The sequence below is a fragment of the Lycorma delicatula genome, chromosome 6, assembly GCF_047948215.1.
Source record: "Lycorma delicatula isolate Av1 chromosome 6, ASM4794821v1, whole genome shotgun sequence".
Classification (NCBI taxonomy): Eukaryota; Metazoa; Arthropoda; class Insecta; order Hemiptera; family Fulgoridae; genus Lycorma; species Lycorma delicatula.
The window spans coordinates 36,742,574-36,765,760 of record NC_134460.1 but is presented as its reverse complement, the minus strand read 5'-3'; the positions used below and the strand labels follow the sequence as shown (position 1 = coordinate 36,765,760).

The following is a 23,187-nucleotide window of genomic DNA, read 5'->3' as shown; positions in this document are numbered from 1 at the left end:
GATGTAGATTAATTTTATGATATAGAATGATTAACTTAAAATTAATTAATTTGATTGATTTATGTAATTCTCACCTTTATGTATGGCTAAAGCAGTAAAATGTACATTTATTAGTAAATTTAGAATCTGCAACAAAAGACAAAATCAATCTTGATTTTTAATTTAAATACATTAAGTGATAAACACTTTCAATTCGACTAACTCAGACATTCATTCACTCTCACTCACTCATTCAGTACAGTTATTGATTTACATACTCGTCAACAAACCTCTATAATAGCTTGCACAAAACTTTTCTTCTGGTTTAGGACTCTTGTAAAGGAGATTTTTAAAAATCGTATTCTAGAGACGAAGAAGGAAGGTGAAAGATTTTTTGACAATCGTATTTCAGAAAAAGTTTGAGAGAGTACACTACTCTTCTTTAAGTTTATTTTATTTCTACTTAAATTAAGTATCACTGCCATAAGTACCATACAGTTACATCAATATTTTTGGGAAATGAAATTGTGATTTTCGTACCAACTAACTGATGGTGTGGGTAGTGAAAATGTTTACTGGATCCTGGCATGTTGGAACAACAAACATTAGAAAATATAAATACTATAGAATATAATAAAGCATCAAGAATATAATATGATATAATCAAGAATATAGAATATAATCAAGATGAATTTATTCATCTTGAATGTATTCAAGAGAATTAAAGAAATTTAACTTATATGTTTGCAGTACCATAAAGCATCTTCACCAGTTAGCAGCTGTTATTGATGAATGGTTTTTTTGGTTTTGTTGTTCCACTATTTTTTTCCTAAAATGTTATAAAAAAATAATTAAATCATTACTATTATGTAAAAATTGATGAGAGATAAAAAGAAAAATAGCAATATTAATTATTTTTCTTGTTAATTGTAATTATAAATAAACATAAGCCACAAAATAGGAAATTGCAGTGGATTAGTCTACATTTATGCCATTGTAATTCATAAAATCTGCTTTGTATATATCAAAATCTGAATAAAAATCTCTATCGGTTGGCTAAATTCACTCGGTACATTAGATTTAAACAAAATTTTATTTTTTATTTGACTGAATTTAAGGTATGGTGAAACTTTTTTTTTAATGTCCTTATTGCTATATTTAATGCTTTATTATTAATTGAATTATTATTATATAATACAGAATAAAACAATTTTTTTCTATATTTAATTTTCTAATTTTAATTTGCTGAAGAAAGTTCTGCATGTTTTGTAATTATTACATTGTAGTAAAAATGTAGTAGTTAAACTGCAGTCTAAAATAATGTGGAATCTTGAATGCAACAATCTTTATACTAAAAATTTGTTCAAGCTGCTTTAGTTTTTTGGCATGTAAATTCAAATATACGAAGGTTATTAAAAACAAAATTGTATGTTAAGGTTATACTGCCTATATAATGTTGTATGATATGTTTGAGAGCAGAATTCAAATTGTTCATTACTTTTCAACAGTTTCTTTCAAATAAATTGAACATAATTTATTTTAAACACTTTTTTTGTTCATAATATGTCAGAACAATCATATGTAATATTAGAGATCAATTGAAAATGTGAACAATTACTAAAATTGTGATTTTTATTAAGTGTGACCAATGTGTATAAATGTATATAGGAAAAGCCAATAGGTCATTTATAAGAAGCTTTTAACTAACGATAGCATATAAAAACAAAAAAAAAATATCAAATGTAACTCTCATAAAAACACTATAAATAATGTAGAAAAAATTGCAATTTTACAGGTAAATAATAGTAATAAATTTAAAGATAAAGTTTTAAAAATACACAGGTTAACTATAAAGGAGATAATTTTAATTAGCAGTGAATGGGAAAACCCACCGGGTTGGTCTAGTGGTTAACGCGTCTTCCCAAATCAGCTGATTTGGAAGTCGAGAGTTACAGCGTTCAAGTCCTAGTAAAGCCAGTTATTTTTACACGGATTTGAATACTAGATCGTGGGTACCGGTGTTCTTTGGTGGTTGGGTTTTCAATTAACCACACATCTCAGGAATGGTCGAACTGAGAATGTACAAGACTACACTTCATTTACACTCATACATATCATCCTCATTCATCCTCTGAAGAATTATCTAAACGGTAGTTACCAGAGACTAAACAGGAAAAAAAGAAAGAAAGAAAGAAAAGCAGTGAATGGGAAAAAATTTTAATCATGGTGGCTATATTGTTTGCAGTAGATACAGATAACATAATTTAGTTACATATAAAAATTTGATAACCAATATATTTTTTAAAACTTTAAACTTAATTTTAAAAATTAAATTAATTTTTGTACAATTGATGGTAAAGTTAAACTCCAAAAATTTGGTGACGTATAAAAATGCATTCTTGAATAAATGAGAATACCTTTATGTAAATTTTTTTTTTAATTCATTAATTTTATATTGTATTATATATACATAAGTAACATATAGTTGGTTTAAAATTGAAAATTCAATGAAAATGTACAATGCTTTAAAATATATGATTGAGTAAAGGCATGAATATTTGAGGAAAATATATTTTTGTTAAAAAATCGAAACTAATGAAGTAATCACTTTAATACACATGCTACCTGTAGCATGTGATTTTTTAGTCCCGTTACCGAATTGTTAATGTAGAATAAATGCAATAATCATAATATCAATAAAATGATTATTTCTATTTAAATTAAGTTTATTAATTTTTCTGGAAGACTGAAAATGAAATGAATTATTTCATTTTTTTAAATATTCTTTTTTATGTTCTTAACTGATGATGGTAGCATTGAAAACATGTAATCGCATTGAAATGAAATGAAAATGGATTTCATGCATTTTTAAATGTGAATTTTAAACTTGATAAGTCATGTGTGTCTGTTAAGGCATCATAAAAAGGTAAAATTGATTTGTAAATGGATACATATAATAAATATATAAACATACAATGACCATAATTAAATTAATAAAATAATTCAAATCCAACAACTTTTCAATGATGTTCTAAATACAAGTTTACATAATCCACTAAAAAAAACCTATCAATAACAGCAGCACTAGTCACAAAGATGGCTGCAATTTGACAAGTTAAAATAATTTTTGTTGCTGACTGTCATGGGCAAAGATATAACTGAATACACTGCCCATAATTGAAAAATTATTCTAGAATATTTATGAGTTTTTATAAATTATAAAAATTAGAAATAAAACAACTTACAAAAGACGTCAAGTAAAGTAAAGAAGTTAATAATCTAACACTGTAATGGAACCGTCTTTCCAGGTACTAAAACAAAAAAACATTATTTTTTTATAAATACAGGTTTTTTACATAAAAATCTAACATCTAGCTAATAAAGATTTGGTATGAGAAAGAGTTATTAATGAAACACTGACTCCATACTGCATGCATTTCATATTATGCACATCATTGTATGTTCATTCAGTCTTTTGTATGTTTTAGACAGGCATCATGATTAGCTGAAGGTATTTTGAATTTGATTTGATTTATTTTTTAAGCAACTCCTGTAACCAAAAATTGTATTGATGACAATCTGCCTGTATATTATATTTTATCAAATATATTTAAAAAAAAAAAAACATTGGGTTGTTTATCAGATAAATATCACTAATTAATCCTTAACTAGTAAAGATTATTTCTTCTTAACTTTATCTTTATTATTTTGTTTTTTCAAAAATTTACCATTATTCCTTTTAGTCTTTTTCTTTTGCTCAAATCTTAAAATTTATTCTTTGTGATTAAGTATTAATAATATAGAGAATAAATGAGATTGTTATTGATTTGTTGTCATTTCACTTTTGCCTCAAATTTTCTTAATTATGACTGTTTTAATTTATTTAAAGTAACTTTGTATTTGTGAACAGTAAATATTATGTTTACTATTTGTTGTTCAAAGGAAAACTATACTCCACTGAATTTTAGAACTAGAATTTTGGCTTACACTTAACTACTATTGTTAGGTGAAATTGTAAAATTATTTAATAGGAACGAGTTATTGGTTAGGCATTTTTGTCCTGGGTCATTGATTAGGTTTTTTTGTATCTTCCTGTTGAGAACAGAACTTTGAAAAAATCTCAGGCATAACCTACAGCCAAAGTTTGGATGTGGCTGTCCCATCATCTGTGAAATGGATGGAGCGAGTTGTCTAAAAATTCCTGCATTACCTAATCAGGGAAAAAAGTAGAAGAATAAGGTAAGTGGTGGTTTGAAAAGTGGCAGTTTGTAAAGAACTTGAGTAGTTAGTTCTAGATCAATATGGATTATTGGCTTATCCAAGGCCAGAATAGAATGAATTTATTTATGGTATTGTTTATGGTTTTTAGTGATAAATATTTTTTCCCTTCAGCAAGACAGTAAGCTATCATGAAGTCCTGAGCAACTTGCAGTCCCTTGAATCCCTCCTCTCCCACCCCATAAACCACCACCCATACCCCTCCCCATTCTCTCCTTCATCTGCCCTGCCATCCACATCCACCTCTACCCCTCTGCTCTCACACTCACACCTCCCCCTCACCACACCCTCCTCCCAATCGCACCACACCAATCCCCCTCTCACATTTACCTTCTACCCCTTCCCCCACCACTTTATCTCTCTCTCCCCCAACCCCATTGACATTCTTCTTTCCATGTCCTTGATTCTTTCTTTAAGAATAGGTATTGTGGAAATTAGGTCAGCAGTCACAATGGATTTGTTTAAAATGGTGAGGATATAGTAATCTATAAAGAAACTACTGATTTAATGAAAAGGCAAATACATTTACAAGCACTTTGCAAATATTTGTTATGTAAAAAGCAAAATTTCTGTTCCTTACCAAAGTTTGCTAAAAGAGCTACCAAATGGCTTAAATGCCTGGGTAAAGCTAGTACTTGTACTTTACCTATAATTCATATTTAACAAAGTCTAAACATTCTTTAAAATTGAAATTTATTTCTATTATATCACTACTTATATTTAACATTTTTATAAATACAAGATTAGCACAGAATAATCAAACTTTATATTTACCTCATAAGGTGAATTAAGTTCTAATTGATAGAAAACTGGTAAATAAAATTGTAGAATAAAAATTGTGACAATTACATAAGAAAATATTACAGCATAGTATTGCGTTCCATACACATATATTTCACTTGGTATTTCAAGCAGTGTAGTACCTGAAACATGACTGTAAAGCATTTATTGTGATTTTATACAATTAAATAAACCAATGTTTTTATTTATTTTATTCCAGATTTCTTGTGTGTATGGTAGATAGAATAACCTTGTGGCTCTGTGTGACCTGACATGAGTCGCAAGTCATTCTTGAAAACAGCAAGCAAATCTCCATAATATGTATTGCATGCCAGACTTTCTACAGAAAGAGAAGAGATATGATTTTTCATTGCCTTCTTCCCTTAACTGAGTAAACCGATAAACTGATTAATGTTTTAAAAACACTGCCAGTTCAGTAGGGGAATAAAATTCTTTGTAACTATTTATTTTTGTTGAGTACATTCTGCACTGTGCATTTAAAAACTCTTGAAACAATTTTATTTTGAAAAACTTAGCAAGGAGACTTTAGCATATAATTATATACACTACTGGAAAAGCCTTGCTTAGACTGGTTCGTCACTTATTCTTCTGTGTCCTGAATAGCCAAAAAACAAATTTGACGTGGTTATTGTGTTTGTCAAAATTATTGTGTTTTAGTATTGAGTATTCTGTTAGCTTCAATTAATGAAAGGTTTGTTTTGATTAATAGGAATAATACAACCAAGCACTTCTAATAAAATGAAAAGTTAATTTTCAAATCAGCTTAAATTGCTCCATTTGAGTTAATCCAGTAAGATAAGTTTCCAAAAATTGCCAGGTTTAGATTTATACTGTATTGAGTGATTAAAAGGGTTGAGAATAAGCATTTAACCTATGGTAGTTTTTTTACAGATTTTGAGCATGTGCGTGCTTGCGCACGTGCGTTTTGATGTCTTATAATTGTGGAATCCATCATGTTTATGTGTGTCTTTTTCATAAACAGCAGTTAAGTTATGTCTAAGGGAATTTTTTGATGTGTGTAAGGAGTTGACATTCAAAACTACAGAATTATTCTGTTTTCACATAAAAACTATTGGGGTGAACTACATGCAATAAAATATTTAGCAGAAGTAAATGACACAACAGAACATTAATAAACAAATTATACCACAGATTTCAGAACAAGACAAATAAAATCTACAGATTTATAATAATCTCACTATCTTTGAAAAAATTGCCCCCAAGTTGAGAAGAGCTAACTAACTACATCATCTCATATGGAAGCAAATTATATTGCAAACCAAATATGCTGATACAAACAATCGAACAATTCTGATTTACTTGCAGTACACTGGCTCAAGTGAAAATAGTTTTACATAGGTCACACAGGCTGCAGCTTTATGGTCCAAATTGCTTCTACTGAATGATTTTGTTGTAGCTAAGATACCATAAAGATCTAAAGTATACTCTGATGTGTCAGTTGTTACTTAGCCTTACTTATTTCAGCTTTAGTTTTATTCTGTAAACAAAAGAATTATACTATACTGGTGAAAAATTAAAGGTTTTTTGTTTTGTTAAAAACAAAAAAAAAAATAATCTTTAAAGAAAAAACATTTTTTTTAAATGCCAAAAATAAAAGGATAAAGAGAAACAGCATTAAAACATGGCAAAGGATCAAAATACCCGACACTTAAAAAAATGAAATTAAAAAATTACAAAACATGTAAAATAGGTAAACAATCTCTATTTACATAAACTAAAACTGCATAGTATTTCAGAAGCTCTTGTGACAGACCCAAAAAAATCCAGATTCAGACAGTAGTCTTACAGTTGTGAGATATTTTAATATTCTGTGTTGATTACATCAACTGCCATATCTAGGCAGTATTGCAAACCGTCTCATAGCTATTGTTTTAAACACACACACATTGTAACATTGATTAGGACATATTGAAACATCATATTTGCGACCTAATTATGTAATATAATAAATACAAATATTCTTTGCAGCATTTTTTTAGCTTGTGGAAGTTACTTGTGGGTAACTTTCATCTGTTATTTTGTTCATAATACTATCTAAAAAAAATTTCATGGGCTAAAAGTCAAAATTTCCATTCCGTCATTCCGTATGAGAAATAAAAACAAAAAGTTGAGGTTTCACAAAATTCTCATTATTTCAGAATGTCTTTTCTAAGGAAGGAGGAGAAAATCTTCTACTAGTACTATAGCAGTTATAATTCCTTCCAATTGTTAAAAAAAGTCCCATAGTAGTTTCTACTCCATAAAAACATACCTTTGACAAATAGAATTTCTTGGAGGAAAATAAAAAATTTACGTATACTAACTTGCAGCCATTTATTTTCTGAACAAATTGACTTTAAACTCATGTTGATAGGACAGATAACATAAGTGTTTGTTTCCATGAAACATTGAATTTGCAAAATAGAATCTATTAGTGAAACTAACTTGGGCACCACTGAAAAACTAAAATAATGGAATTTAAAAGCAGTCATTTGAAGGGAAATTGGAAAAAAATTAGAAATATTTAAGCAAGCAATGAAATGCTTTTTTGTAAATATTTAATAGTTTGATAAACAGTATTTTTTATATTCCTTTTTATATGTTTTTAAAGAAGTAATGGATCATAGAAGTTCTTTTAGGAAATTTTTGTACATTCTGTTCTTTAATCAAATGAAAAAAAAATAAGGTACAATATAAAACAACTCTTTTCCTTAAATGGTTTTAAGATAGAACCTTTTGTTTTATAAATAAATTACAGTAACTTTTTCTTTTGTTTATTTATAACGAAATTAGAGTGCGTCTGATAATTACAAGTATCATAAATGTAATTGATTAGGTAACTAATGGTACAGTAGGTAGAAAAATAAAATTCTGTAATAAATGATTTGTGTATTTATGAAAATAGAAAATTGAAATGTTTTTTTACAGTTAAAATTTATTAATTATTAAAATTATGATTAACATATGGCATGACATTTCTTATATAAAAAAAAATAAAACACTAACTGTAATTATGGAACAGCTGAAATAAATGAAAATTAAGTAGGTAAATGATGAATTTTAAAATTGAAAACCCAATTTATTACAATCATGGTTGTGATTTGTTCTGCAGGATCCAAATCTTTTCCTAAGGTGAATCTTTTCTTATGTAAGATTAAATTACTTCGTAATTTACTTAAAAAGTAAATTTATTTTCTTTAACAAAAGAAAAAAATACTTGTTTGAAGTCACGTTTCCCTAACTCTGAAAAATAAAATAAAATCCTAAAATAATTCCTTGAAAAGAAATAAAAATTTATAATCCATTTTTATTTATGTATTCTATTTTAAAATGTTGAAAAATAAAAAAATGTGATTTTTTTTATTTATGAGAAGGAAAGTTTTTTAAATTATCTTACACTACAACTTTAAAAGTATATTGGTTTTAAAAAAAATGTTCCAGTAATCTTTTTATCAAAGTTCAACTGGATTTAGATAGCACTCATGGGTTATAAATTTCTGTTCTTGAAATTAAGTAAAATAGATGCAGTTGCATAGAACAATAATTCCTTATGTTCTTTTTTGCCATTTTTTGAACTCTGGAGACCTTAAAATGTTGAAAAATAGAACCCTACAAAATCAGGTACCCAGCTTTTTAATTCATAACAAAACTTATCACTACATTATATAGCTACTCAAAAAGTGAAAAAAAATCAGATCAAAATTTTTATTAATAAAAGGTTAAATATATAAAAAAAAGAAAGAAATGTCCTCTGCAGATTAAGTTTTCTAATGTTTTCCTATAGTCAAAACCAAATAAAAAGCATACAAGTAAAAAATTATATAATTAATGATTATTATTATTAAGTCCAGAGTATAATTACTGGTATTATGTAATTAAACTTTAAAATTCCATTACCTTGCTATGAGAGACAGTGATATTAGAATTACACTTGAGGTTTTCACTGTATAAATATTATATTCTGTTGGAGTTAATTTATTATTTTTGCAGAATCCAAAATATAATCCAATTAACACCGGTAACACTATTGTAAATAATATAACCAAATGTTCAAACCAACTAAATGTAGGCATTATCAACAACAAGTGGCTTACTTCTTTTGTTTGTTCAGAATGTAATAATTTAGCTGAAAACTGAAAATTAGTGTAGTTAAATTTTATCTATTGATAAGGAAATTTTACGACAGAAGAAAATAATGAGTTAAATGAATAGTATTGACATTGAAACAGAATTAGGCACAAGCAAGAAAACAGTTATGGTTTAATATTATTGTATGCAGTTAAAATAAAATTCATTTACATATTGTTGTTTTGATCATAATAAATTAAAGTACAATTAATTGTTAATTTTATATTTATATTAATGTATTACTATTTATAATTAAGTTATAAATTATCTTTTACTAAATAAAAGTATATTTTTATAATTATACATTTATCAGTGATTTTATAATTCTGTAATAATAGTATTTTTTTTTAAATATATTATTTTGAAGAGGATCAGATATAACTTGTAGTATTATTTTTTTTATTGAAATTTTTTTTTTATTGCAGTTTTACATTAAAAATCCTGTCTTTTTTTGTAATTATTATCTCTTAAAAAATGTATTGGTTAATTGTGTACAAACTTTTCTAATTATTAATTTACTTTAGTCACTATGTTTCTATTACGACGTGTTTCAAGAATGGCAGGTTGAGGATAGAGAAGATTAAGTGCTGATCTAGTATTGGATTTACAGTTTTAAAGTAGGTTTTGAGCCATATAATTTCAAAATTAAATTTGGATAAATAGTTGGGAGTATATTTGATAGCTGTAATTTATAGCTGCTCAGTATCACCAGATTGGGTTAAGATCTGTTAAAGGTGTAGAAACTTTAATTTTGGTTGAAATGCTGTTGCAGCTGGCCAGTTGGTTGTGTAGTAGTTACCGTGTTATACTTTTATATGTGCATTTTAGTGATGACAAGAAAGGGGATATTAAGGAATAACTAACATTGTACTGAGGATGAATCCTCCATCAAATAAGATTGTAACACAGTAACTTGTATGATTAGTTTATATGGTTAGGACAGGCTTAATAAACAAATGAAGGAGGCCAGTGTAATAGGACGGTGGCCAAGAGGAAAGCTTGAGGACAAATGAAAGGATAATATTCAGAAATTGAAGTGAGTGGAACCAAATGTAAGAACTTGTAAGGCAGTATGAAAGAAAAAGAATTGCTTTTTAACAGTCAGCAACATTAAATAACGTTATGACTAAATATGAAAGTGTTTTTGTACACAGGTATAGTTAACCTTTATATATTAATTAATGAAATATTTAAACATCTTTTAAATAATACTGAAGTATCTGTACAATTAGTTTTTTAGAGTTTTAAATATTTTATTTTTTGATATTGTTTTGACAGTTAGTGTTTTGTTCAATTTTTTTTACTCTGTAATTAAAAAATATTGATTCTAATTTATTGGAACAATTTTAAGTAGAAACTTGATAATCAGAAGGATTAACAAGCTATATTATTTAAAAAAATTGGGATAGGGATTAGGGATTTCAAAAGGATGTTTAAATCACAAGCAGTTATTCATAATTTTCTTTCTTATTTGTATACAATAAAAATAAAAGAGCTTGCAATTTTCAGTAAATGCTAACTACAAAATTTTTCTTAGTCTAGGCTGGGCTGTCATGATCTTTGTTAAAGAGGTTTTTGAACCAAACAAAATGAACAGTTTTTGATATTTTTTTAAAATTTTATTCTGAAGAGACATAGTTCCATTCTAAAGACATAGTTAGCATGTAGTAATGATGTAGCTCATGGTGCAGGTGGAGGTATAGTTCATGGTGAGTGTAGGCAGAACATAATGAGGAGGTGATCTATCCCGTTTCATTCATTCGATGAGGCATCAAGAACATTGGTAATATATTAATTTTAAATATTTTAATCATGATAAGTGACATTAGTAATGCTAGTGATGAGATGTAATTGGCAACAAAGTGATAATTAACAAGTCACTTAAGTGAATGCAGCAGGTTTGCTACATATTCAGTTAAAAGAAAACTGAGAATTGGGTGAATATTATCATCTTTTTACAGAAGTCAAAGTGCATTCCAGACGAATTCAAATTGTATTTGAGAATGACACATTCATAAATATAAAAACCAAAACTTGTTTTGATTTTTCAAACCAAACTTAAATGAATGTTAGTATTGTAATGATGATGTCATTCCTGTTCTTGGTAAAGAAAAATTTTTGTCCTAGGTGATACTACAGCAGAAATGATTTCTGTAATTAAAATTTGCAGAAATAAATGAGATTGTAGTAACCAATCACAGACTGGATGTAAAATCAAATTAGTTTGATATTCAAATTAATTGTATATTTAAAGACCTCCATGTAAACTATGATTTTCATCTATATTTTTACTCAGATTAAAATGATGATAGTTTACAAAGCGGTAAACCACAACCTGCAGCAAGAGCTACACCATCACTCCACCTATTCACTATATCCTTATCCTAAGATACTTCGTAAGTACACAACCATAAATCAGTGATTACTTATAACAAGCATAATTTATCGTACTAATTAAATAATTTAAATAAGTTTATATTTACCTCATTTTTTAAATTTTTTTTCTTTATTTCCCATAAGCTTTTTTAGTTATCACAGTGAAATATATCTTTCATCAGTTGAAATATAGTACACCCAAAAAATGAAGACTACAATTTTTGAAAACACAAAAGAGAACTGCAAGACACATGTGTCCTCAGTTGCTTATTTAATTATCAGATTATTCTGTAACGTTATAATCTATTGGCTGGATTTAAAAATTGTTTTTATTTAATTCATTTTGGTGAATGTAGAAAGAATTACATAACTGGACGATTTCTATTAGCCATTTGTAATTTTAAATTAATACTTCAATGCTTATGCAATTAAGTGTTTTATTATATGTAATTTTGAAGAGATGTAAGATTTAATTTTAAAATTATGTTTGGTTTCAGAGAAGAGATGCAGTTATTCTTATTTGGTTTAAAAATCCTTTGATAGTCGATTCTGAAGGTGATATTATTTCTGATAATGTATTAAATTTCAATATTACCTCTAAACAACCTTTATTAATCATTTTCAGAGTTGTTAGCATGACTGGAAAATCTGGAAAACCTAGAAACTCATAGGATTTCATTTTGGGTCTGGAAAATCATGAAAATTTGAAAAGTTTCTGGAAATTTTAAAATATCTTTTTATAATCACGTGCGCAAAAGTAGTAGTACTGAGGTCTGCCACTGTGCTCAGTGGCAGACCTCCACTTTCTGGCATTAGTGTGCAAAAGTAGTGTACAGAAGTAGTACTTTTGCACATTAAAATTTTTTCTTGTCCGCCTTTTTTTACATAAAATTTGATAAAAATTTAAAATATTTGTTACATCTTGTTTTTTCTGGGCGAATTTTTGAAATGTTGCTACCTTCAATTAAAACTCGTTACAAGTTAAGCAATTTATATATCAATTTAAAGTATTTTGACCCTGTTTATAATTTCAATTAAATACAATTATCTGTCATATTTTTGCGCACAAAATTATAAAAAGTTACATATGTAACACGTTCATGAACTTAGGTGGCTCGTGCGCAGAAGTAAACTCGTGCATGAAAAGTTACTTCACGCCCTTGTTGCATAAATAACTGTATACAAATCATTAAATTAACTCAGAATTCATTTATGCTGTTTTAATATATCTTTAATTTCTTTCTACTTATAGATATAGATATAGTTATTAAAATCACTGCATATAATTTTTCTATATGTAAATTACGGGTTCATGTAGGAAAAAATCAATAAAAATTAATGTGAATTTTCAGGAAAAATTAATTGATTGGTCGAGTTTGTACTGCGAAATTACCAAACTTCTTTAGTAGCCCTAACTAAAAACTTCTGTTGAGAAAATAAATAGCTGCCCTAACTAAATTGCGTTTAGTTAGAGTAAATACGGCAAATGATAGTCAATACTAAAAAATATCTGTGGGTTAAGTGGGTTACTAAATACTATGCGATTCTAGGACATAAAGTTATTTATTGTGACTAACTAAAGAACTTTGTTATAATGTAAATTATATTTTTAGCACATATTATGCATGGATAATCAGGATAATAGGTAATAATGGATATATAAATTGGTTTTAATTCATACTGTACTCAGTATGTAATTATAATAAAATGAGTAATTTAGGAATATATTAAAAGTCTGTTTTTGTTATAAATATATATATATGGAAAATCATGAAATTTTCAAATGAAATGTTTATAACAACCCTGATTTTGAATAATTTTTTTAATGAACAATTTAATAATGAATTTTTTTTAACTAGTCTACTCTATTTGAATCCAAATTCAAATAGGTTCAAATCTGACTTTATCTCCTTCTTTTAACTTTTTTTTTTTTAAATATATTGATTTTTTAATAATTATTAATCTCTTTTGTAAAAACATTTTTACAATATCAGAATTATTAATGAAATGAAATTTTATGTAATTTTCCTTTGTAAAAAATGTGTATATGTAATTTAATAGGTGTACAAGGAAGTTATGTGGTGTCCACACCAGATTTTTTGACTTTGTCATAGGTTGTTGATGTGATGTACTGGGCCATTTAGGATGCTCATCATCTTTCAGCGGTCCTCTTAGAAGCGCTTGTACCATTTCTAAATGCATGTTTTATTCATAGAAGAATCACTAAAAGCAGCATTCAACATTTCCAATGCAGTGCTGTATTTTATTCCATACCTGACCATACTGACCATACCAAAACACATGCAATCTTTTCAACAGCCAACAATAAACTAAACATCAAGTATGGCCACCAATGTAAACATATATTAGGCACAAGTGTACCAACACAATAAAAAAAATATTTTGACAGTTGGACTTATATAGCCAGAAAAATTTAGAATTCCTCATATTTTTTATCAAACCTCATAGATGAGGTGAACATTTTGCGGTAGAATCATGTAGACAAACTAGGTCATTTGACAAACTAGGTTTCTCGATCAGTCATTAAAACATTTAGGTCAAGGTTAATTAAGTGGAAGGTAAAGGATTTGTACATTGTAAAGGTGAAGAATGTGGAAGATAAAAATTGGAATATATAAAATAAATTGCCAGTGATGTACGTTGCAGTAATCATACAGAGAATAAAATATTATCACATAATAAAAAAAAAGGAGAATTACAGCAAACCACTCAAATGAATGGTGTCAAAAAACAAAATTACATAATGTGGTTTTGCATTTATTGTAGCTATTATGTTACTTCATTTAATTTATGATTTTATACTTGTAACAAATATTGCAGTTCCTTTTATTTAAAAACAAAGCTATTTATGTAATTTTGTTGATAGTGTTTGATATGATACAATTATTTTATAATATTTTATTATCAAGAAATATGCTTACCTGTACTGCATAATTTAAACACAAGTTTTTTTTTTGTTCAAACAGATCACTTGCAACGAACATATGACGCAATTTATTAATGTGTAATTAAAAAAAAAAAATTGTATAAATTAAATTATCTTAATTACCAAATATATAATTATTCTAAGTGCTGTATAAACTTACCTAATGTTATATAATTATGCTGTAGATTTTAGCATCATAATTTCTCAAATTAAGTTAAATTAAAAATGAATTCTACATTATCATGTTACTAATAGAACTTAAAATATTTACCAGGAATGTTATGCAATGAAGCATACCAAATGCATTGTAATCAGAACATTTCTGCCAACATACGAGTATTTAACGTGTTATTCATAAATTCTGTTTACTAATTAAAATGTTATTTTATAAATGTTAGTATAAAATTTCATCATGATTTCTATCTTTTTAACAAAAATTTTTTGTTAGTTTTTAATATTTTCATGTATGTATGTGTGTGTGTGTGTGTGTGTGTGTGTGTGCACGCGCATGCAGATTTATATATATATTTATTGTACATTGTGTTAAGAGCAGATTCCAAATTATATCTCTGTTAGGGATAGTTGTTGAAAGAAATATATGCGACAGATTATTTTCTTTGACATTTTGTTTTGTTTTTCTTTCATTAGTTACCTCAATAGCTCTATTATGTTAAAGAATAATTTTTCATTTTCATTTTTTTGCTGCTTAGTGAATCATCTGTGAATTGTTTTCAAATCGTTTATTGTTATTCAATATATATATATATTGTTTTTCAATATCTTATAGTAGTAATTACTGTTAATTTTACGGATGCAAAGGCAGTAACTATAATGGTTGTAGATGATTTTGAGATGACCACCCTAAGCTGAGGAATAGTATGGAACGGTAGGGGGTCCAGCGATTTCTCATTTCCGTCAAAACCGAGCTAAAACAGCTCTTGTTCATGAGCATCTCAATTCCAGATAAATGTTAGTGACCCATCGGGTTGGTCTAGTGGTTAACGCGCCTTCCCAAATCAGCTGATTTGGAAAGTCGAGAGTTACGATGTTCAAGTCCTAGTAAAGCCAGTTATTTTTACACGGCTTTGAATACTAGATCGTGGATACCGGTGTTCTTTGGTGGTTGGGTTTCAATTAACCACACATCTCAGGATTGGTCGAACTGAGAATATACAAGACTACGCTTCATTTACACTCATACATATCATCCTCATTCATCCTCTGAAGAATTATCTAAACGGTAGTTACCGGAGGCTAAACAGGACAAAGAGAGAGAGATAAATGTTAGTGATATTTAGCATACAAGTCATCCTGTGACACTGAACATTATTACTTTCAAAGAAAGCAACTAACTATACATTATGTAAAAAAGTTTAAAAAAGGTTAAATTATGTAAAAAAGCTATACATTATGTTAAGTTAAAAGTTTTTTTTTTATGTAAAAAAGTTTGAACGATGTTGCTCGTCAGTGTAAATTCATAAAAATTTGACATCTATACAAACTATTTTCATTATTGTTATTCATTGGTAATTTAAAAAAATTAATTACTTTTGTTTTCTGAGCTGATACTTATTGTAACAGTAATGTTGAATCGTCTGTTTTATTTATTTATAAACATTATCTTTCAAGTGAAAATTTTTTTAGCCTGTTTTAATAAATATATATAAAACAAGTAGTTTCTTGCCTCATTCATTCTGTATAACAAGTCTCAATTATGCATTAGTGTCAGTTTATTTCTTTTAATGATTCTGATTAATTTCTTAATGTATTATTGTGGGCAGATATGTATATGGTGATATTTTTAAAGATTCTGATAAATTAAGATACAAGCAATCAGTTTTATTATATGGTTCGATTATCATATAAGATTAAGTATAACTTTGTAAATGGACAAATTTGTCTATTTACAAATTCATGCAAGAAGAGCAGAAAAAAGTATTTGTTATATCCGTAAATAAAGCATATGAAAGGGCCATGGCAACACTAAGCATTTCTTTTTGCATTATTTCCAGCATAAAAAAAGAATAGAGTCCTTAATATTACATGATACAGGTCAAAACAGTATTACAATTTCTTCTGGATAAATTCCACATCATTCATTTCTTTCCATGTCACTCATATTTAAATATAATTGAATTGATTCGAACTGAAGTATTAAACAGCTTTCATTTATAAATTAACTGTTGCAATCACTTTTTGAAGACAGGACAAGTTTTCAAAACACAACAGCTTTTGTTTTATGCCATTAAATATGTGATCATGTAGACTAGTTTTTAGTAAATTAAGTATTTTATCAGTTCTGTGTGAGGAAATATGTAAACCAGACAATAGAAATTATCTTCTTGTTACACTTCAGTGTATGGGAAAGTACCTTATTATGTTATAGATTTTATTTTAAACGCATAACCTGTTAATCTAAAAAAACTTTTTAGACCATTTATTTAAAATTAAATTAAATGATTGCCTTTTACAGAAATAATCTTAATCTGATGATTAATTTTTTGCTAATAAAATATTGATAATGAAGATGAGTTAATACTAATAACATAAACTTGAATTTTCTGAAACTTATATTCAAATGTGTACCTATGAATACCTTAAAAACTATAATTCTGCACTATTTTATTTGTTTATTATCATTTAATTGCCATTATTATTATTTCATATAATTATTATTTCTATCTACTAATATAATTTTTTATCATTTATCATATTTATCCATTAAATGTTTATTTTGTGATGCTGCTTTGATCGAGGTTTGCTCATGGTTTTTCCTTAATCCACCCATCCAAATGTTTAAAGAGTTCCTTTTTGTTAACTGTAGAATAACGTATTTATAATTCCTTTATAATCGTAATACTATTTATAAACTGAAAAAAGATAGATTTAAAAAAAAAATTTATTAATAAAGCAAGAAATAGTTCAAATCAAACAAATGAAATTCCTTCTTTACCAATTTTTTTTTAAAGAAGTGGGCAAAAATTATAGAAAATTATATACAAAAATTATAGAAGCTATTGAAAACAAGGAAAACAGGAAGAATTAATTGACTATTTCAGAAGTATGATGAATGACTTGCTAGTTTATTAACAATTTACAAATCCTATTGATCATGCAACTTTGCTTGCCTCCAATGCCAGTTTGAATACCAGATCCCATACAAATAATTACATAATATGTGTGAGGATGTTTATTAAATGATAAATTCTACAGTGACAATATCATTTTAAAGTAATTGCTATAGAAAAGAACATACTAAAACAACCACATTATAACATATAAGAGGACAACATAATCTGGCTGGATTGACCTTTTCAAGGACAAATCTGTATAATAGAAATCTGGATAATTGGGAAATTAAAAAAGGGTTCTAATATATACTGGCTATATCTTTCCAGTGTTTAATGAGTATCACACTTAATAAAAAGGTGACAGTAAAAAAAATCAGTAAAATTAAAAAAAGATCCTCAGAACATGTATAAAATGTAATAAAAAAGAGAAATATGTTACAAAATATCCATTAAGTAGAAATGAATCAGAATTTACAAATTATCTGTACTGTTTCATAATTTCCATTTAGTTTCTCATTAAAAATAATAGCTTCCTCCATTAGAACTGGTCCAGAAATTAGCTCAAGTGATTGCTTTTAAACAAACCATCAGAAAAGAGTTTTATCCACTTCATTTAATGCTTTCTCATTGTGTTCTGGAAAAACTTTTTTTTTTTTTTGAGTTGTGACATAAATCATAATGGTTGCTCCATTTTTCTGAGTGTCTGAAATATTGTGTGTTTCTATTCTGTTTTTTTTTTGTATGTTTCATTAGCTAAAGATTTAACCATTATATAATTTTTCAAGTTTTCTAGATTTCTACTTTTTCTTTTATTGATAAACAACTGGTTTATATTTTTTGCAGACATGATGTTAACAAATCCCTAATGATACTGACACGTATCATTAGCACTAGTTAAATTAATTATATATATGGGACTCTTAAAATCGATGATTGTATAAAGGTTTAACTTCTTGCGCATAAAATATCCCAGAGAGTAAAACTGTGTGATTTCATCATGATCTCATGAAAAATAAGCAGCCTACCCTGTGTAAAGTTATGATAACTTATATTAGGCAAAGAAAGCAGTAGTGACATAATTTTTTTTTATCTTTGTAAACGCAAATAGAATAAAAAAATCATTACATCACAGTTTGTGCTTGAAAAAGTAATGTTTTTCCATCAGTCTTTTTTGAGGTTATTTGTAATTAATTTAACACTTAAATTTATGTGTGTTTTGTGCTATACAAATTGCAAAAAAGTCAATTAAAAACTCAGTAAAAATAAGGATCGATAAAATTACAACCAAATTGAAGTAAAGGTTTATTTGAATAGTATTTTAGATTTTTTAAATAGTATATTAATTTTTTTAAATGCTCAGTGTCCATGACCCTGAGCATTAAAAAAGAATGTAATGAATATTTCATGACCCCCCCCCCCAACCACAATCCAATGGAACCTAGTTAAAACTACTAAGCTGCATTGATAGCGACAGGTATGTACATGCTTGAATGAAGTGTACAAACATGAGCAATTTATAAGTTCCAACTTGTATACGTGTTCCTTGTAATTTGGTCTGCTTGCATCATATATTCGCCATGAGAGTGTGATGTTTGAACATAAAAAAATTCAGTTAGCAGAGTATATCTCGGAAGATAAAAATAATTTCTCAAAGAGATAGATACTAAATCCATTTAGTGAAAATGTTGCAGCTAACGAGTTACCAGTTAAGATTCACAACTAACTCATTGAAAAGTCTGCCGATAAAACATTACAACTACAATTTAAATCTGAATATTTAGATACATTTTGGCTTGCTCGTTGAACTGAATATGGAAATTTAGTCACAGAAGCATTGAAAAATATTAATCTCTCGCCATGTCTTACCTCTGTAAGGGTATTTCATCTATGGTTGCACTAAAACCCAAATATAAGAATCGTCTTTTATCACTTGAAAACAATTTGCTTTTGTGTGTTTCTAACACAAATGCAACCAACCATCTTGTTAATTTATTTTCTAAAGATGTGTTCTTATAAATGTAAGTAAAATGTTTATAATAAATGATTTTTTTTATTGTTTATGTATGAAGTTGTTGGCTAATTTTGTGACTCCGTTTCATATCACCATGATCCCCAGGTTGAGAAATACTGATTTAAAAACATTAAAACTGAGGCAGTATTTTATTATAGTGTAGCAAGTGTAACTATATAATTTGAATTATGATCTATGTATATGAAATGGCAAAGTAAAAGTAAATGAAAAAACAAACCATATTTTCCAGACCTTTTTTGGACCTCTTAAACTCCTTTACTTCATTTATTCAGGCCATTACTTCTATGTGAGGCTTGTGAGTGATACTTTGAAATTTGAATTTGATACATATTTTGGCCAAGTCTATAATATATCTATGATTGTTAGCAATGAAAACATTTTAAATAACCTTTTTAAATGGCATTAGGAACAAAATAATGTTTTTAATAACTTAAAACATTTTGACATTAGTTATTAAAAACATTATATTTAAATTTGGTTTCTGTAAGTCTTTTTCTCAAAAATTTATACTTTTCAATAGAATTTTTTTATTTAAAGAAGTTTTATTTTACAAAGGGAAAGAGAAATAAACAGATTTGATAAATCAAGGAGTTTTAATTAATGAGGTCTGAGTTTCAGATACTTAACTATGTAAATTTTATAGTTATTTAATTTGTTTTCTGTGTAAATTAAAAAAAAAAATCAATAATAAATAAATCTTTTATTCTGATTATACAGGTCATGTCAGGAATTTGGTACACCACAGATAAAAAAGGGGACTGCTGTATTGTTTGTCTGGAAGGATCAAGGGAATCTTTGGTAAAACCTTGTATCACAGAATGCACAATTATTATAAATAATAAAAAAAAAAATTGGTGTAATTAACATACGTCCATATTAATTAATTAAAATATGAACACATGAAAAATTGTTAAGCTAAATACATGAAGAGACAAAATATATATAAAAAAAACCACAAATGAAACCCAATTTAGAAATCAATAGTTATTTGAGTAGAAATTTATAAACTTGTTGAATAGAGATGGAGAAAATTCAGTGTTTTTTTTATTACATTTTTTAAAATTAATTTTATTTAAAAATTTAGTAATATTGTTTCTATAAAATAAAATCTTTTAAGTGAATTTTAAATAAATTGTTTGGAATATTTTCTACTCGTTCAGTAATTCTTTTATTAAAAATGGTAATGGCAGTATAAAAGGCCATTTCTCATAAGTCGAAGTATTGTATTAAGTTACATGAAAACAGTTCTGTTGTCTAATTTGTTAGAGGTGGATGTTATTTTTTAGGAACAAGCTGCTAATATTTTTAGCAAATATTTTTACATTAATAAATATAAATGCATCATAATACGAATGATTTATACTTATGGATACCAAACAATGATCTGAGAGAAAACTTTTGTTTATTAAAAATTCATTCTGATTGTTCAGGGAGCCCCAAGAGATGATATACTGTGGATGGAATTTATGTAAGCGTAACAAATATTTAAAAATGAAGATAAGCTTAGCATTTTATTAACGTGTTATATTCGATAAGGTTTAATTTTGTTATAAATGAAATTGATTTAATCATCTTATAAAAATTTGCCATCTAATAAAAGAATGAAATTTTGTTTTATAGGTGTTAGAAATAAATATTTTCATTATCGTTAATGGGAATTTTATCAAGGTTATTTATTAACAATGTACATCTACTCGAGAAGTACAATGTAAAGCGTTTAAACTTATTTAAAATTAAATGTTACAATCCATCTATTTTATGCAATAATCAGCTTTATTGAACATTAAATCTTAAATTATAGGTGACAGATAACCTTAGTAATCCCTTGAAAAAACACAGATAAAATGCATTCTGTAGTTTCATATCCTAAAACTACTCATAAAACAAGACATAGATGAATATATGTGAAAAGATAATTTCCAATAAAAAATTATATTTTTTACCTTCAAATTTATTTTTGTACACTGAAAAAACAATGTAAGTTTCATGTGGATGATAACATTTTAGAAATTAAAGTGTAAATAATTTTTTTAAATATTTTATTACAATGTATTTCAATAATTAAGTCAATGTTTTTACAATTTTTAAAAATATTAATTAAAATAAGTAAATTTAATTATTTTTGTATCATGGTATAGTAAAATAGTTTTATTTTACGATTACTTTTGAAAATAGGCAAAATTGAATAACTATTAATATGTATTTTCACCTTACCTTAATTTTATGTTATTTACATCTTGAAGTATAGTGTTTAATAAGAGATGACAAAAATGTAAAAGGAAGGAAATTTGTAAATAAAATTTTCATCGTGATGTTTGTGACCTAAATAACTAAAGATATATTTAAACTTCACCAGATCTTTCTGTAATTATTGTACTTATTACTAGTAATCACTATACTAACTAGCACTAGTAACTTCATACATTATTCATATGTTAATTACTGGAATCCATAAATATGGTAATCAGTAATACTAATCAGCTATTATTAGTTCATATTATAATAGGATTTTAATTTTTTGTAAAGAAAAAAAACCTTCTTTACATATTAAAATATATTTAATATTTATTTTTTTACTATGAATAATAAATAAATTTATATATATGAAAAATTTATAAATATGATAAATTGGCCTATTATGAAAATGAAATAATGAATGAAAATAAAATAGCTGGAATTGACTGAATAAAGGGTTTGATCAATTGTTATAAGTGGTTCATCTTACAAAAGCCAGAAAACACCAGCGTGTCAAGAGCTACAGAATTTTTTGGCAATTATGAATGAGCTATTTGCTCAGATGATTTCACTGGAGATCATATATACACGAGACAGGAATATCAATGGTACTTAAAGTGCTAAGTTAGGAACTCCCCAGATTGTTTGTATCTGGGGAACGAGGAACATTGAACAATGATAATATGAGTTGTATGACTGTCAGTGCTGTTGGAAAAAGTCCTCCAGTATTTGTATTTTGTAGGGCGAGATCCCGTGATACAATGTTGTTTGAAGCACCTGAGGGAAGTTTAGGCTTAATAAATAGTCCCAAAAGTGGATCAGTGATCAGCCCATTTTTTTACAGGTTCTAGAACATATAAAAAAACGATAATTGATGTCCGAAAGAAAAAAAAATTTTCTGCTAATGGATAACCACAAAAGTCATTGCACTCTAGGTGCTTTATTTTGTAAGGAACAGTCATATAGTGTCAGTAATGTTTCCTGCTCATTGCACTCACCGCCTCCAGTCCTTCCTTTTTCCTGTTTAGCCTCCAGTAATTACCTTTCAGATAATACTTCAGAGGATGATATGTATTGAGTGTAAAAAGTGTAGTGTTGTACAGTCTCAGTTCGACCATTCCTGAGATGTTTGGTTAATTGAAACCCAACCACCAAAGAACACCGGTATCCACCATCTAGTATTGAAATCCGTGTAAAAATAACTGATTTTACTAGGACTTGAATGCTGGAACTCTCGACTTCCAAATCAGCTGAAATGGGAAGATGCGTTCACCACTAGACCAAGTCGGTGGGTGCCTCCAGCCCTTTTAAAGCAGCTGGCACTTGGCCGCATTCTCGCC

The 23,187-nt window shown here is 27.3% G+C and overlaps 1 protein-coding gene and 1 long non-coding RNA gene across 4 annotated transcripts in view; one reads left to right on the top strand and one right to left on the bottom strand.

Moving 5' to 3' along the window:
* LOC142326985 (uncharacterized) overlaps positions 1 to 21,219 on the top strand; it is a 57,485-nt gene extending 36,266 nt beyond the window's left edge. The window contains exons 2-3 of the long non-coding RNA XR_012756884.1: positions 12,060 to 12,117; positions 20,330 to 21,219. This is a non-coding gene — a long non-coding RNA (uncharacterized LOC142326985). The remainder of the gene's footprint in view (positions 1 to 12,059; positions 12,118 to 20,329) is intronic.
* LOC142326982 (sodium-coupled monocarboxylate transporter 2-like) overlaps positions 1 to 21,986 on the bottom strand; it is a 74,122-nt gene extending 52,136 nt beyond the window's left edge. Inside the window, exons 1-5 of one of the 3 annotated variants that reach the window (XM_075369713.1) lie at positions 21,827 to 21,986; positions 8,956 to 9,191; positions 5,032 to 5,191; positions 3,225 to 3,290; positions 75 to 126 (exon numbers count right to left, since the gene is read on the bottom strand). In XM_075369713.1, the coding sequence (XP_075225828.1) occupies positions 75 to 126; positions 3,225 to 3,290; positions 5,032 to 5,191; positions 8,956 to 9,131 (454 nt within the window). In that variant the 5' untranslated portion in view covers positions 9,132 to 9,191; positions 21,827 to 21,986. Of the gene's footprint in view, positions 1 to 74; positions 127 to 3,224; positions 3,291 to 5,031; positions 5,192 to 8,955; positions 9,192 to 14,669; positions 14,750 to 21,826 lie in introns of those variants that run through there. The other 2 variants (XM_075369715.1, XM_075369714.1) reach the window with 2 other exon arrangements.
* Positions 21,987 to 23,187: the final 1,201 nt, after the last annotated feature.